At 42.6% G+C, this 11,931-nt stretch overlaps 1 protein-coding gene across 3 annotated transcripts in view; it reads right to left on the bottom strand.

Annotated features, from left to right (window-relative positions):
* DENND1A (DENN domain containing 1A) overlaps positions 1 to 11,931 on the bottom strand; it is a 150,732-nt gene that overhangs the window by 22,041 nt on the left and 116,760 nt on the right. For all 3 annotated transcript variants that reach the window (XM_025895264.2, XM_025895265.2, XM_018074333.3), the window contains exons 14-19: positions 10,716 to 10,817; positions 10,029 to 10,116; positions 9,480 to 9,520; positions 7,974 to 8,045; positions 6,882 to 6,938; positions 1,843 to 1,974 (exon numbers count right to left, since the gene is read on the bottom strand). In XM_025895264.2, the coding sequence (XP_025751049.1) occupies positions 1,843 to 1,974; positions 6,882 to 6,938; positions 7,974 to 8,045; positions 9,480 to 9,520; positions 10,029 to 10,116; positions 10,716 to 10,817 (492 nt within the window). The remainder of the gene's footprint in view (positions 1 to 1,842; positions 1,975 to 6,881; positions 6,939 to 7,973; positions 8,046 to 9,479; positions 9,521 to 10,028; positions 10,117 to 10,715; positions 10,818 to 11,931) is intronic.

Here is an 11,931-nt window from a genome sequence, read left to right as displayed (position 1 = left end):
AGCGGGGACAATGGCCCGGCAGCTTTCATGCCGGGGACAATGGCCAGGCAGCTTTCATCCTGCGCCTCGCCGGGCTGCGAGCGCACAAACAGCCCCAGCGCCGACGCTGGCGGCTCTTTAATTGTTCCCACCTTCTGCATTCCAGGCAGCGTTACAAGTGACACTAAAATCGCTGCCTTTAATCACGAGGTAGAAGCCATCTCCCATTTAACCAGGAAATGCTGCTGCTTTTTTGTCCTCCCCAAAGCCTTAATCTATATTTCATAAACCCGAACATCTTTTCCTTTCCAGTGGAAGTGGGGTTGCATTTTCGTTTGGCACCGGGCTGCCAGGAAGAGCAGAGCCGAGCCAGGACAAAGGCTGGGAGGGGAGAGCCCTACAACTGCTAAGTCACATCAGTTTTGGGAGCCCAACACTTGTAATGCAATGACAGCAATAAGCATTTGGCCAGCGAGCCTCTCACCACAGCCAGGGGCCGGCAGAGCTGATGTGTGTTTCTTTTGACACACAGAAAGGGATCATTAAAAAATTTGAAAGTGACTGTTAGGAAACCTCATGAATTTAAATTTGCACTTACCACTCAAATATATATTTCATTAATCTACCAAAATGTTTGAACCAGCCATCCCTCACAAAAATCTTAAGGAAAAACTGAAAATAAATTGTAATATTATCTGATTTCTGACTGCTTCAAATGAAATGTAACATGTCCCTGCTGGAGCTAGATGGCTGCATTCCTCCAGTAGCCCCAATTCCTCTCAACTGTATTGGCACAGAAAGTAAGGGAAAAATAAATCACTACTGCAAATACTTAATTGGAAGAGAATCTGCCTTACAAAAAGTCTTCAAGAACTTACATTTAGCACAGTGGTGAAAGTTCCGAAAGAAATAAATCTATTTCTAAAATGATACAGACAACACTGCTCTGAGCACTGATCATCTCATGGAGCCCTAATGCCTGAACAGTCAGTGCAGCCACTGGTTTCTATTCATAGGTATTTCTCTAAAAATCCCAATTTATAATGTTGTTTTACAATTGCTTGCAAATTACACTTTGCTTCCTTAGAAGAAATCAGCTATTCCTCCCTGTTTTCTGATCAGAACAGTGCAAAGAATAGATACAGGAAAAGAAAAGAGAACTCTAAACACAAATCATGTTATTTTTTGAGTCAGGCTACACTTAATAGGGGAACACTGGCAAACTGATAATAAATACTGTATGTTTTTCCATGAAAATCACAGAAACTACAACATTTTCTAAATAACTAGTTCTTAAAAACCCCACACAAACTCACTGTTTTGCAGACATATCAAAAGAAACATTACACGAGTAACTAATGTGAACAGCTCAGCTGTCAATACCAAATACAGAGCACACTAACAAGCTATTAATTGATTTTTCCATCTTAGTTCATCGCATTTAATTTTCAGAGACTGTTCAAATGCTTTAATAGTTGGATGTTCCATTTTGATACTAATGATCTGGCAAGATAACAGAGGACATTTTAAATTCTACACCCTCAGTCCTGAGGGCTGTAGCTCTTTGCAAGCTGAAAGAACCACAAAATAGTTTATAAAATTGCTTTAAAAATTATGCTTCACCCCCCATTCGCTTTGAATTTATTTTCTTCAAAATCATCGTATGAACAAAAGGGATCAAGAAACCCCAGAAAAATCAGGTTTTGGGCTCTCATTTAAACAGATGCAGCAGAACTAAAGCTATTATAACATAATTCAGTGAGTGGAAATAATGAAACGATTGGCATCTTCGTTACTGTGATTTTTCTCTGAACTGGTTTTGCTGAGTCACACAATTTAAAGAGACCTGACACTGAGACCTACCTGCCCAAAATGTACTGTGATTGGTCTTCTGTCCTCTCTTAATTTAGGGTCCTTCTTCTCCCCCAGTGGTGAGGGTGCTGTCCTGGGCAGGGACTCCTCTGGCGCGGCCGAGCACCCGTTCTCAGCAATGTCCTGCGTGGTAGGAAAAGGTGAATAGCATGGCCAGGAACACTCTTGAGTGAGGGCAAGGTGCACAAAGGACACACTAGAGGAGAATGCTGACTAACAATTTGGATGTCAGGGGAGAAAAAACACCAAAGTACAGAAAAGAAAACATCATTAGAATAAAACATGTCATTGCAGTTCGGCCATCAGAGCTTGTACACAACCCCTCTCTCCTCCCAGTGCCAGTGGTGCAAACAGGGACAGTCAACAGAACGTCTGATCTGAACACGCAAAAGCCAGGAAATGCACGTGGAGGAAAAAACCATAGCTCAGATTTGCTATTTTAGCAACAAATTCAACAGAAGCCCAGGAACAGGGTATTCTGCTTTTTGTAAAGCTAAATGAACACGGTAATTCCATTTACGTACTGCACAGAATTAGCCATAGCAGAACAATTACTGGTGGAAGTGGCAAGGAGAGATGGAACTCGGAGCTTAGTTAGCTTTCATTTCATCTTTGAGCCTGTGTGGACTGAATGTGCCTCCAGGAGAGTGTACACCACCAACTGCTGCCTCACAGAAGGCTTTTGTGTTTGCTTTGACATCAGTCCTCTTCTCCAGAAGTGAGGTGACCCACCAGCCTAGGTTAGAGGACCTGGCAAGTGCAGGCACGGGGTACGTAACACGGGTTTTGAACAAGACAAAGGCCCGCAGACACCAGGAATCAGACAAGGAGCAAAGAGTTTGAAAGTGAGTTGAGAAAGAGTCTGCAGCGCAGTGGGGCCCAAAGCTTCACATCTCTGCAACAATGCCAGGGAAATAATGGCGGGTAAATATCGAGAGGAGGCTGCAAGGCTGGGGCTCGGCAGGGCCGACCTAAGGGTGGCTGCTGACACCGGCAGCTTTGATTGCTGACCTCCGGCCCGGCCGCGGCCCCGGCGCGCAGGGACAATAATGAGCCGTGTGGGCTGATGGCCAATTAGAAACGGTGCCTTTGGACACACACTGACCTAATGTGTTTAGGTCAAATGAAACAAAAAGCTCGATGGACTTTCTAAGGGGCTTTGTCTGCTCCACAGAGAAGCTGAGACCCCTCTTTAGATCCAGCTGGTAGAGCAGTGGTTCCCCAATATGAGCATAAGGATCGTGGGGAATTAACAACTTGCTAAGGTCAAACTGGAGAGAAAAACTTTTTCCTCCCCCCCGCCCTCTGGCTCCACAATGGCACCTTGTCTTTAAAAAGTACAGCAAAGTCCACAGAATTAGTAACAAAGAGCCCCAAAACAATGCAATGACAAGAAATGTGTCTGTCAAACTCATCCTGCAGCTCCCAACAAGCCACCAAGGGGTCTGCTCAGTTCTGGACTCACAGAACCCATGGCAGCACCACAGACTGCAATGACATCACACACAGCCTTTATTCCCACATTTCTGTGCAAGTGGAGCCATATGAAACGTGCCTCAAGCCCCAGAGCTGCCCAAGCCCAGGCACCCGACCTGCTCTGGGAGGGGCTGGGCCCAGCCCTGCAGAGGGGCCAGAGCGGGGGCTCCAACCAAGGGAGGGACAGCTGGGTTATATTTGAGTTACACAAACAGTGAAACATGATATTAAATGCACAAAATAAGGGCTTCCAATAGCATAAAAATTATGAAATGTCAAAGCATCTGGAACTTCTAGAGTTGGAAAGGAAACAACAGTCCTTCAGCCCACTGGCAGACCTGGGATTGGCACCTGATTGGTATAAGCCAGCAAGACATTCCTGAAGTAGCTTAAATCATATATGTTATTCAGGATAACAACAAAAACCATGAGATCTCTCCCTCCCAAAAACTGGGAAAAAATGGAAGGTGAAAGTTACTCCTTACTGGAACAAATTCTCCAGAAGTACAAAAAAATCTAGCAATGTTTCAGTGACTTTTAACAGAAAGAAGTGTAATTTAAGGATATTATTAAAACCAAAACCATCTTTTGTCTGAGGAAAGAAGATACTTGACAGATTAGCAGAAAAAAAGAATGACAGTGATCTATCACACTCCAAAATGATCTCCTGGACACCTCCACGAGAAGTGCTTCCCCCAACAACTGTCTATTCAGGTGAGATCTTTCCTACCTATTTATTTTAAAGGAGAAATTTCAGAGAAAGGGATATTCTGTTTAAATATGCATCAGCAATTTTTCCAGAGGACTTTTACAAACACTCCAAATGCTGGCTCTAGAGGAGCAAACCCCATTCTGAACGTGGAGGCACTGTCCTGGTGCAGGTTGTTCTGTAAAGCTCTACATGAGCTGGTTCTACAATACCAGCCCTTAGCCAGAGCCACACAGGGCTCTAAGACTAAAATAATGTCGAATACAGTAATGCCAAGTGCCCAACCATTTATAGAAATTGTCTTAGCCAGAGCCCTCAGTAAGTTCCATTCTCCTGGCTGAAAGTTGAGGATGGTACCATTCATATTCCTCCTTCTTCCTAATTCTATGTAGTTAAGCTTCAAATGAGCCACTAACGGAGGGACTCGACCACCACGGTCCATTTGTGAGATGGAAAAAGGCAGCCTTTGCCAAAAAAAAAAAAAGGGGGGGGGAAGAAAAAGAAAAAAAAAAGGAAAAAAAAAAGAAAAAAGAACTGTATCAGATATAAAATAAAGCTACCAGGCTGTATCTATTAACAATTATTTGCTCTCACTCATAAGAATCCTCTGAAACCGATTTCTGTTGCTTTGAAATACTGCACCACAAATGAACAAGGGATGGAAATGGAGCCCCATTCAATCTCCACTATCATATTAAAGAAGGACCTTACACACACCACAGTGACCTCTCAACAGGTCAATCCTGCATTTCTCATTTGCAATTCAAACCCAACACTGGAGCAGACCAAGGGCAAAATGGGCTCTTGATTATATTTAAGAGGTCACCATTGCTATGCAGAGTTGGAGGAAGCAGACCTCCAGCTTTATTGCATTTTTAAATTCTATCTTGTACAGAAGCTGCTCAGATTTGGCAGTGAAAACTGGAAAAGGGATGTTTATATTTGACTTTTCCTTACCAGGGGCCTGCATACTTTCTGTATTAATAATGGAAAATAGTATGTTAAAATGCAGTGGATAGTAAGTTCAGTTTAAAAATAACCTTAGGTTACCCTTAGAAGATGAAAGACTAGCATCCCAAATTTGGCAAAAATGAAGTACTTAATGATGCCAGAATGTCAAACAGTTAACACTTGCACATGCCAGTAAGTAAACACATGAGGAATACCATGTTCTCAGATGAAAATTGGGGAGGATGCTTTAACAGACTTGTGCATAATAGACCCATAATGGAGCAGCACGGACATTTAGATTAAAAATGAGGGTGACCAAAACAATTTTTGCTATTTTTATCACTTTCAAGAGAGCAATCCCTAATTTCAGAGTTACCTTGCTGGTGCATTCACATGGAGAAGAGGATGGGATAGAAAAGGACAGAATAATGAAGGAAGGGGAGGTAGAGCAGTGTGTGCCAACTACTCACAGCAATCTTTTAAGCTCTTGTGAAAGCCTGTGTTGAACAATCATGTTTCACCACCTCACTCCATAATAAGGAAGGTGAAACAAAACTGGGCCATTTAGTTGTAAATGTTCTGTGTGTTTTTTAAAAGGAAGCCAGTGGTTTGACAGACCAGGAGGACAACAACCTTAATAAAACAAAGCAATGACCGAATGAGGCTTTGCTCAGCCTCGCACACAAATGTCACACAACAGCACACAGTTCTATTAGCATTTAAAATACAGGAAAAAATCTGGTCGTGTTACACAGCTCCAACTGCTTCAGAAATGCACAGGAGAAGGCCAAACATTTTATTATTCATGAAGGTTATGTCCAGAAACGAAACATATGGAATGACATAAAAAAAAAAAAAAGCATATACAAGAAAACTGCTTCATGTTTCTATTATTCTCAAATTATACCTAAAGTGGTTGCACATAATGTAGTGCAATAAAATCAAATGGCATTAAAAGCATCTGAAGCAACTTTCTCTTGCTCCAGACTCTCCAGCAATGTGCTGGAATACTGAGAGGAGCAGCAGCTGCAGTGAGCCCAGAGGTAACTCCTGCTCCAGCCTGCACAGCAATCCCCGGGCAGGAGCAGGGTGGCTCAGGGGCATTGGTGGCTGTGCCAGCAGGGCACCTGCAGCCCTGCCCCAACAGGGGGGGCTAGAAAGGGAGAGGGGAATTCACAGAGATAGCACAGACTAAACCCACCCAAACTATCATGCAGCAAATGGAAGAAAACTGTCCGAATGCTCTCAGCAAGTCAGCTGTCCTGTCTCCCCAGAGGACTCTGATCCACAGAATAAACAGAATTACCCACCCATTCATAAGGTGAGTGGCAACTTCTGGCTTAAAAGGAGCAATTAGGATTGGATAACACATCCTTCAAACACAACTGAGCATTTTTGGAATTGTGCTCTTTACAAACAAACAAACAAACAAACAGGGATTTGGAAAACAACAGTGTCAGTACTTTTTCCTGGGGTAATTCCAATTGGAAATGAACCCCAACTCTATCAGCTCCTTCTGTCTGAACTCTGCAGGAGACTCTCCTGACACACAGGACCCCCCTTCCCAGTGGCAGACAGACAGGACACCGTGTTTGCTGACTGATCACTCCCTCACACAGTGCCCCAGCACAAGGGCAGGAGTGGGCCCTCTCCAAACACAGCATTGCATTTTCTGGCTTTTGCAGGTTGAAGTCAGAGCCTTAATGTATTTGAAGACAATTTTTTTTTTGTCTGTGAATATTTATAACTGGGAAAAATCCGAGACAGCTGGTAATGCATTTTGAAGTGTGCTAACAACACTGTATCAAACAGCTTCCTATTGATCACATCGTGCTTTCAGTGGCTAAGGATTTCAGAGTGCTGCTTATACATTTGGAATAAGAACTTCAAGTACCTTTTGCTTCAAGCGGTTTTTCACTTCTTTTATTCCCATTTTCGCATGATCTTTTGCCTGCATGAAAAATTAATTTAAGTTAAAATCCCCTTCTATTTCCAGTGGTGACTAAGTTTGATTTCGGTTACTAAAGATGGCAACAAAAAAATATAACAGGATACTGAAAACACATTAAAACAAACAGAAAGCTAAAAAGACCCCAAACAAATAAAACCCACTCCTGCTGAAAAAATTTTGTTTCCCTGTTTTGATGCCATACACATCTTTCATCTTTTTGCATTCCACAGCCTCAGTGTTCCCCTCTAAGTATTTTTCTTTGCTATAAACTCATATTCTCCAACATCAGCAGTGAGCCTGCAAACCCTCCCCTTGCAGTGCTCTGGATGCCAGTTAGTAGAGCCATTCTCATCCTACTCATCTTTCTCAGGCTGCAGGAAGGCAGGAGAAAACCAAAGTCTGGCTAGTTATCTCGATGATTTATGTAGCATTATTTCCTAAAATTGAGCCCATAAGAAATGCTCAGTTGTTTCTCCATTGTTTGATCTTGCAGAGTGGAGCTGGCAGCCACACACGACAGCACAGCAACACACCAGCTGTTTGTTAACAGGACTGAAAACATTGCCATTGAAAGAATAACTCAGTAAGCTGGAGTCTAAATGAGCAGGTATAAGAAATCTCTGGGGAAAATTAATTGACATTTAGAAAAGATGGAAACAATTTGGAAAATGAGAGGATTCCCTTCTTTCGATGAAGTGCAAGCAGGGAAACCTGAGGTAACAATGATTTCCAACAGAGCAATGATGAGATGGTAGAGCTGCTTAGCAGAGCACACAGGCACCATTTCCCAGAAAGAGTTCTGAGTAATAAATAGAATTTATCATCTATACTTTCAAAAGAAATCACAAGTTTCCATTCTCCTTTGCATTTCAAAATGACTTTTCCATTTCAATCTGAAATTTAGATGAATGTGTATTTTAAGTAATTTTGTGAGTCCAATAAAAATGCATGTAAGTGTTGAGTCTCATTGGGAAGGTTAAACCAGAATCGTAATTAGACTCTTATCTCAGTAGTAAGCCAGTACTCAATACTTACAAACTTATAGACAGTCTTCATGGCAGGGTTAGCCTTGGTCTTTACTGTGTTTAAAATGGCTCCACTTCCTTTCTATAATCACAGTAACAAGAGAAGAAATGTTATCAAAGCTCTTTAAAGCAAACAGCGACCCAAAATCCACCATTTGTAAAGTAAGCAAGCATTAACTGTGCTTGTTAGCAGAGCTGAGCATTCCAGTGGCAAAACTAAAGCAAAAGACACGAGTAAAAACACCTGAGTGTTTCTCTGGTTCTTCCCAACTCTGTTCAATCCAGCAGTTCCCTGAGGAAAAGGTGTCAGTGCCTCCCAAGAGCCCTCCTCTCACAGCCTGTCTCACAAACCCTCAGGGGGTCCTGCTCACTCCACTAAAATCCTAAACAAGTTCAAGGCAAAAGTATCCTAACAAATGTCTGGGGCAGGAAATTCCCTTTCAGGAAAGCCTGTACAAGCAAGCTGAAGAGCTAAGATCTTTTCTGTGTTCCCATTTTCCCTTCCCTCATCCCACAGTCCTGTTTATCACACACACACTGCCTTTTTAAGATCCAAGTAGTTGGTAAAGGGATAAATTGAGGGAAAATGAAACCTAAGTACAGTCATAAACACTAATTCTAGAAAAGCTGAATTGCATGCAGTGAATATAATCAAAGTAATGAGGCAGTACTGCATCAGCCAGAATCATCTGTTCGTCTGGTCAGGGTTTTGTACCCCTTCCACACACCGACTACTGCTGGACAGCAAGAAAACCTTGGCTAATTTTAGATTTTCTACTTTCAGTGTAAACTTATATTTCCAGAGATCAGGTTTGATTATGTGCAATCAGATGCAAGCAGCTTTAAGATTTACTACCTTTGTTACTTCATGACAATTAATCTTCAACAAAAATTATAAACTGTTGAATTTAATCACACTAATTTTTATATTCACTCTCAGGCATTACCCTTTCTTATAATGTTAAAATTACCTGTCATCCTATGTATTTTTATATATATATGTGTGTATATTTATTTACCTACCTAACCATACAATGGAATTTTTAAAAATTACTGCTACAAAATATGTGTAATTCAAACTCATCAAGATTATACTGAGCCCAGCACTTTGTGTAAAGAATATAATTCCATTCACAAGCAGGACAGGAGTAGATGGAGTGCTGCAACACTCAGTTCTGTCAGAAAAAATCCAAACAATCTTTTCTATTGACTCATACCCACAAACCTGAAATATTTTACTTTTCAATACACCACATTTTAGGCATTGAAAGCACCTTTTAATATCCTCTACAACAACTTATTATTCTCTAAAAGTATTTACACTTTTAATTTATACATTTGGCACATTTATAATTTGGCAATAACCAGAGATGCAAACCCCACCCCAAACAGTGGTGCCCCCATTCAACACTTCACACCATTGAGCTTTATCCAGAATTTCTCGGTGTGACAATGTTTCCCTCAGAGCTGCACCATGGGCCAACTGAGGTGTCTGCTGGAAGGATGGTGTCCTTACCCTCACTGTGGAGAGCCACTGGTGGTACAGTTTGTCGCTACCTGGAGAGAATCACAGACACAAACAAACAAATTAACTCTCTGCAACAGGAAACAAGCTCAGAACATGAAGTGCTGGCACTCAGTGGTTCTGGGAGCAGGGACAGAACAGGACACCCAGACTTCTCTTTCAGGGAGAGATTTACACTTTTCTATTTTCTGTGTTGTCTCAGACATTTGAGAGCACTGGGATTTTTTAAAGATCACTAAGAAATATGAGGTGGTTCTGAGTAAAGCCAAGGGTTTTTCTCCACTGCAAGGACTCTTTTAGTTGTACTTTATTCAAGTGGTAAAGCTGAGGTTTTCTAAGACTGAACAAGCTTTATTCAAACTATAATACATTATTCTAAGTTCTTGACAGAGGAAAGAACAACAATTTAAGACACTTCAGGCTACCAGGATCACTGAGCCTCAGTTATTTACCAACAGCAATGACCAATTACCTCCTGATGGCCCACAGAGGGTGGGTCAACAGCAGTGTCCAAAATTCCCTTAACAGCCCATTTCCTACCTGCGTATTCCCCCGCGTTGATCTCCTCCTCGAACACATCACTGAAGCCCTCCCCGGAGTTCAGCAGGTCCAGGCGCCCATCGATGAACTGCAGCAGGTGAAAGGAGAGCCCAAACATCACCCACCCCAAAGGAGAGCACAAACATCACCCACCCCAAAGGAGAGCACAAACATCACCCACCCCAAAGGAGAGCACAAACACATCATCCACCCCATTCCTCAGCTTTCCAGAAAGACTCCATCCTGCATCAGCTGCAATAAGCTCTGTGTTTATATAGGGCAGGGACTCGAGATAGAGTGAGAACACCACCAAAGCTGGCCAGATGTTTCCCACTGCCCAAGGTGTGCTGTGTCCCTACAAACCAGCAATGTGTGGCTACACAGCCATGTTTTCAGCTGCCCCCAAGCACTAATGCCATGTTTTACAGTAATGTGCTTTCTGTACCACGTTTACAGCAGACAGGTTGGGTCTAGGTGTGCTCAGACCCCTTCAGTGGCAAAACCCATACACCTCTTCCAACACATAAAGCCTCAGCACTGGGTTTGAGAGAAGCCAGCAGGAAAGAACTGTGGTGCTGCACTACGCCATTTTTCTTCCTTCCGTGGCTGACAGATCAAGGAATATAGAAACAGCCCTCCCCCCACCTTGGACTGTCAGAGAATCTGCACCAGGCAGAGGAGCAGTACCTGCTTGAAGAGCTGGAGCTGGATGGCGTTCTGCAGGAACTGCCTCATGACGGCGGAGCGGTGGGACACGAAGGCCTCCTCACAGAAGGTGATGGGCTCCCCCTGCAGAGGGCACAGCACCACACTGCAACAGCTCTGACTGAGCCGTGGCCACCCACTGCCCCCACCTCACCCCTTCCCTCCAGAACACACAGGGAACCCAAGCAGGCCCCACCAAACACCGAGGGAACTGGACTTTATTGCCAGGTTCCAGCCACGGGACTGAAACACTGGAAATGGGTGAATGGTGTATTATCCAAATAAACCACGATGGCTTTATACACTATTGCTAAAGCTGGTGAAGAACTTTCATCATCCAAAATGGTGATTTTACTTACTGTCCCCAAAATATGACACACAGTCACCTGAATTTTGTCTGTTCTGCTGATCTGCCTCAGCAGACTCAGCAAGAGCAGGTCAGGAATGTCCACTCTGTTCTCTCCAGTCCTGAAAGATTCCACTCATACTGAATGAGTGGAATTTCCCTTTTTCACAATCTTGTTGGCAGAAGACAGAAATTGTTTTGCAGTTCTACTTTTATACGATTTTAATGAGTTATGGTAATGCTGAAATCTGCTGTGCATCTGCCATAAGGGCACAAATTTCCTCCACACATCTACAAATACATAACAGAGCAAGCAATTATATTTATTGAATTAAAAATAAGAAAGTAACAAAGAATGACTAAATTATACTGATGTATAATTAATATGGAGGCTTTTTCATACTCATACTAAAATACATTTGGACTCTTCATCTGTTGAATATTCAAAATTAAGATTAGATAGGAAGAAATCTTAAAACACCCCCTTTAAAAGGGTGGTATCATTCAATTTTGGAAAGCTTTAAATTACCAATCTCATTTATCACTGGCTTTGTAAAGTCAGGACAAGGCCATTAAAATGACTGAGGGAAAGGATCAGTTGCAAGTTTCTAAGCACAGGATAGGGCTCATTCAAGGAGGGAAGAAATCACTCCTTTAGGAGAGTGTCTGTCACCTTTCCGTGGGCCACTGAATTTCCATGCTCTGCTCCCACAACACCCCCACTGCAGCTGGGGCACCATCGGACTGCTAACACACCTCCTTCCCAAAGTACTAATGACTGAGTTTGTTCATTAGGCTGATTAGACCTTTTGACTTCTTAAGAGACAATTGGGGCTCAACTGCTGCGAGATG

This window comes from Manacus vitellinus, unplaced genomic scaffold (genome assembly GCF_001715985.3).
Source record: "Manacus vitellinus isolate BGI_N305 unplaced genomic scaffold, ASM171598v3 scaffold_27_pilon, whole genome shotgun sequence".
Lineage (NCBI taxonomy): Eukaryota > Metazoa > Chordata > Aves > Passeriformes > Pipridae > Manacus > Manacus vitellinus.
Note: the sequence above shows the minus strand (reverse complement) of the source record. Positions and strands in the feature narration are given on the sequence as shown.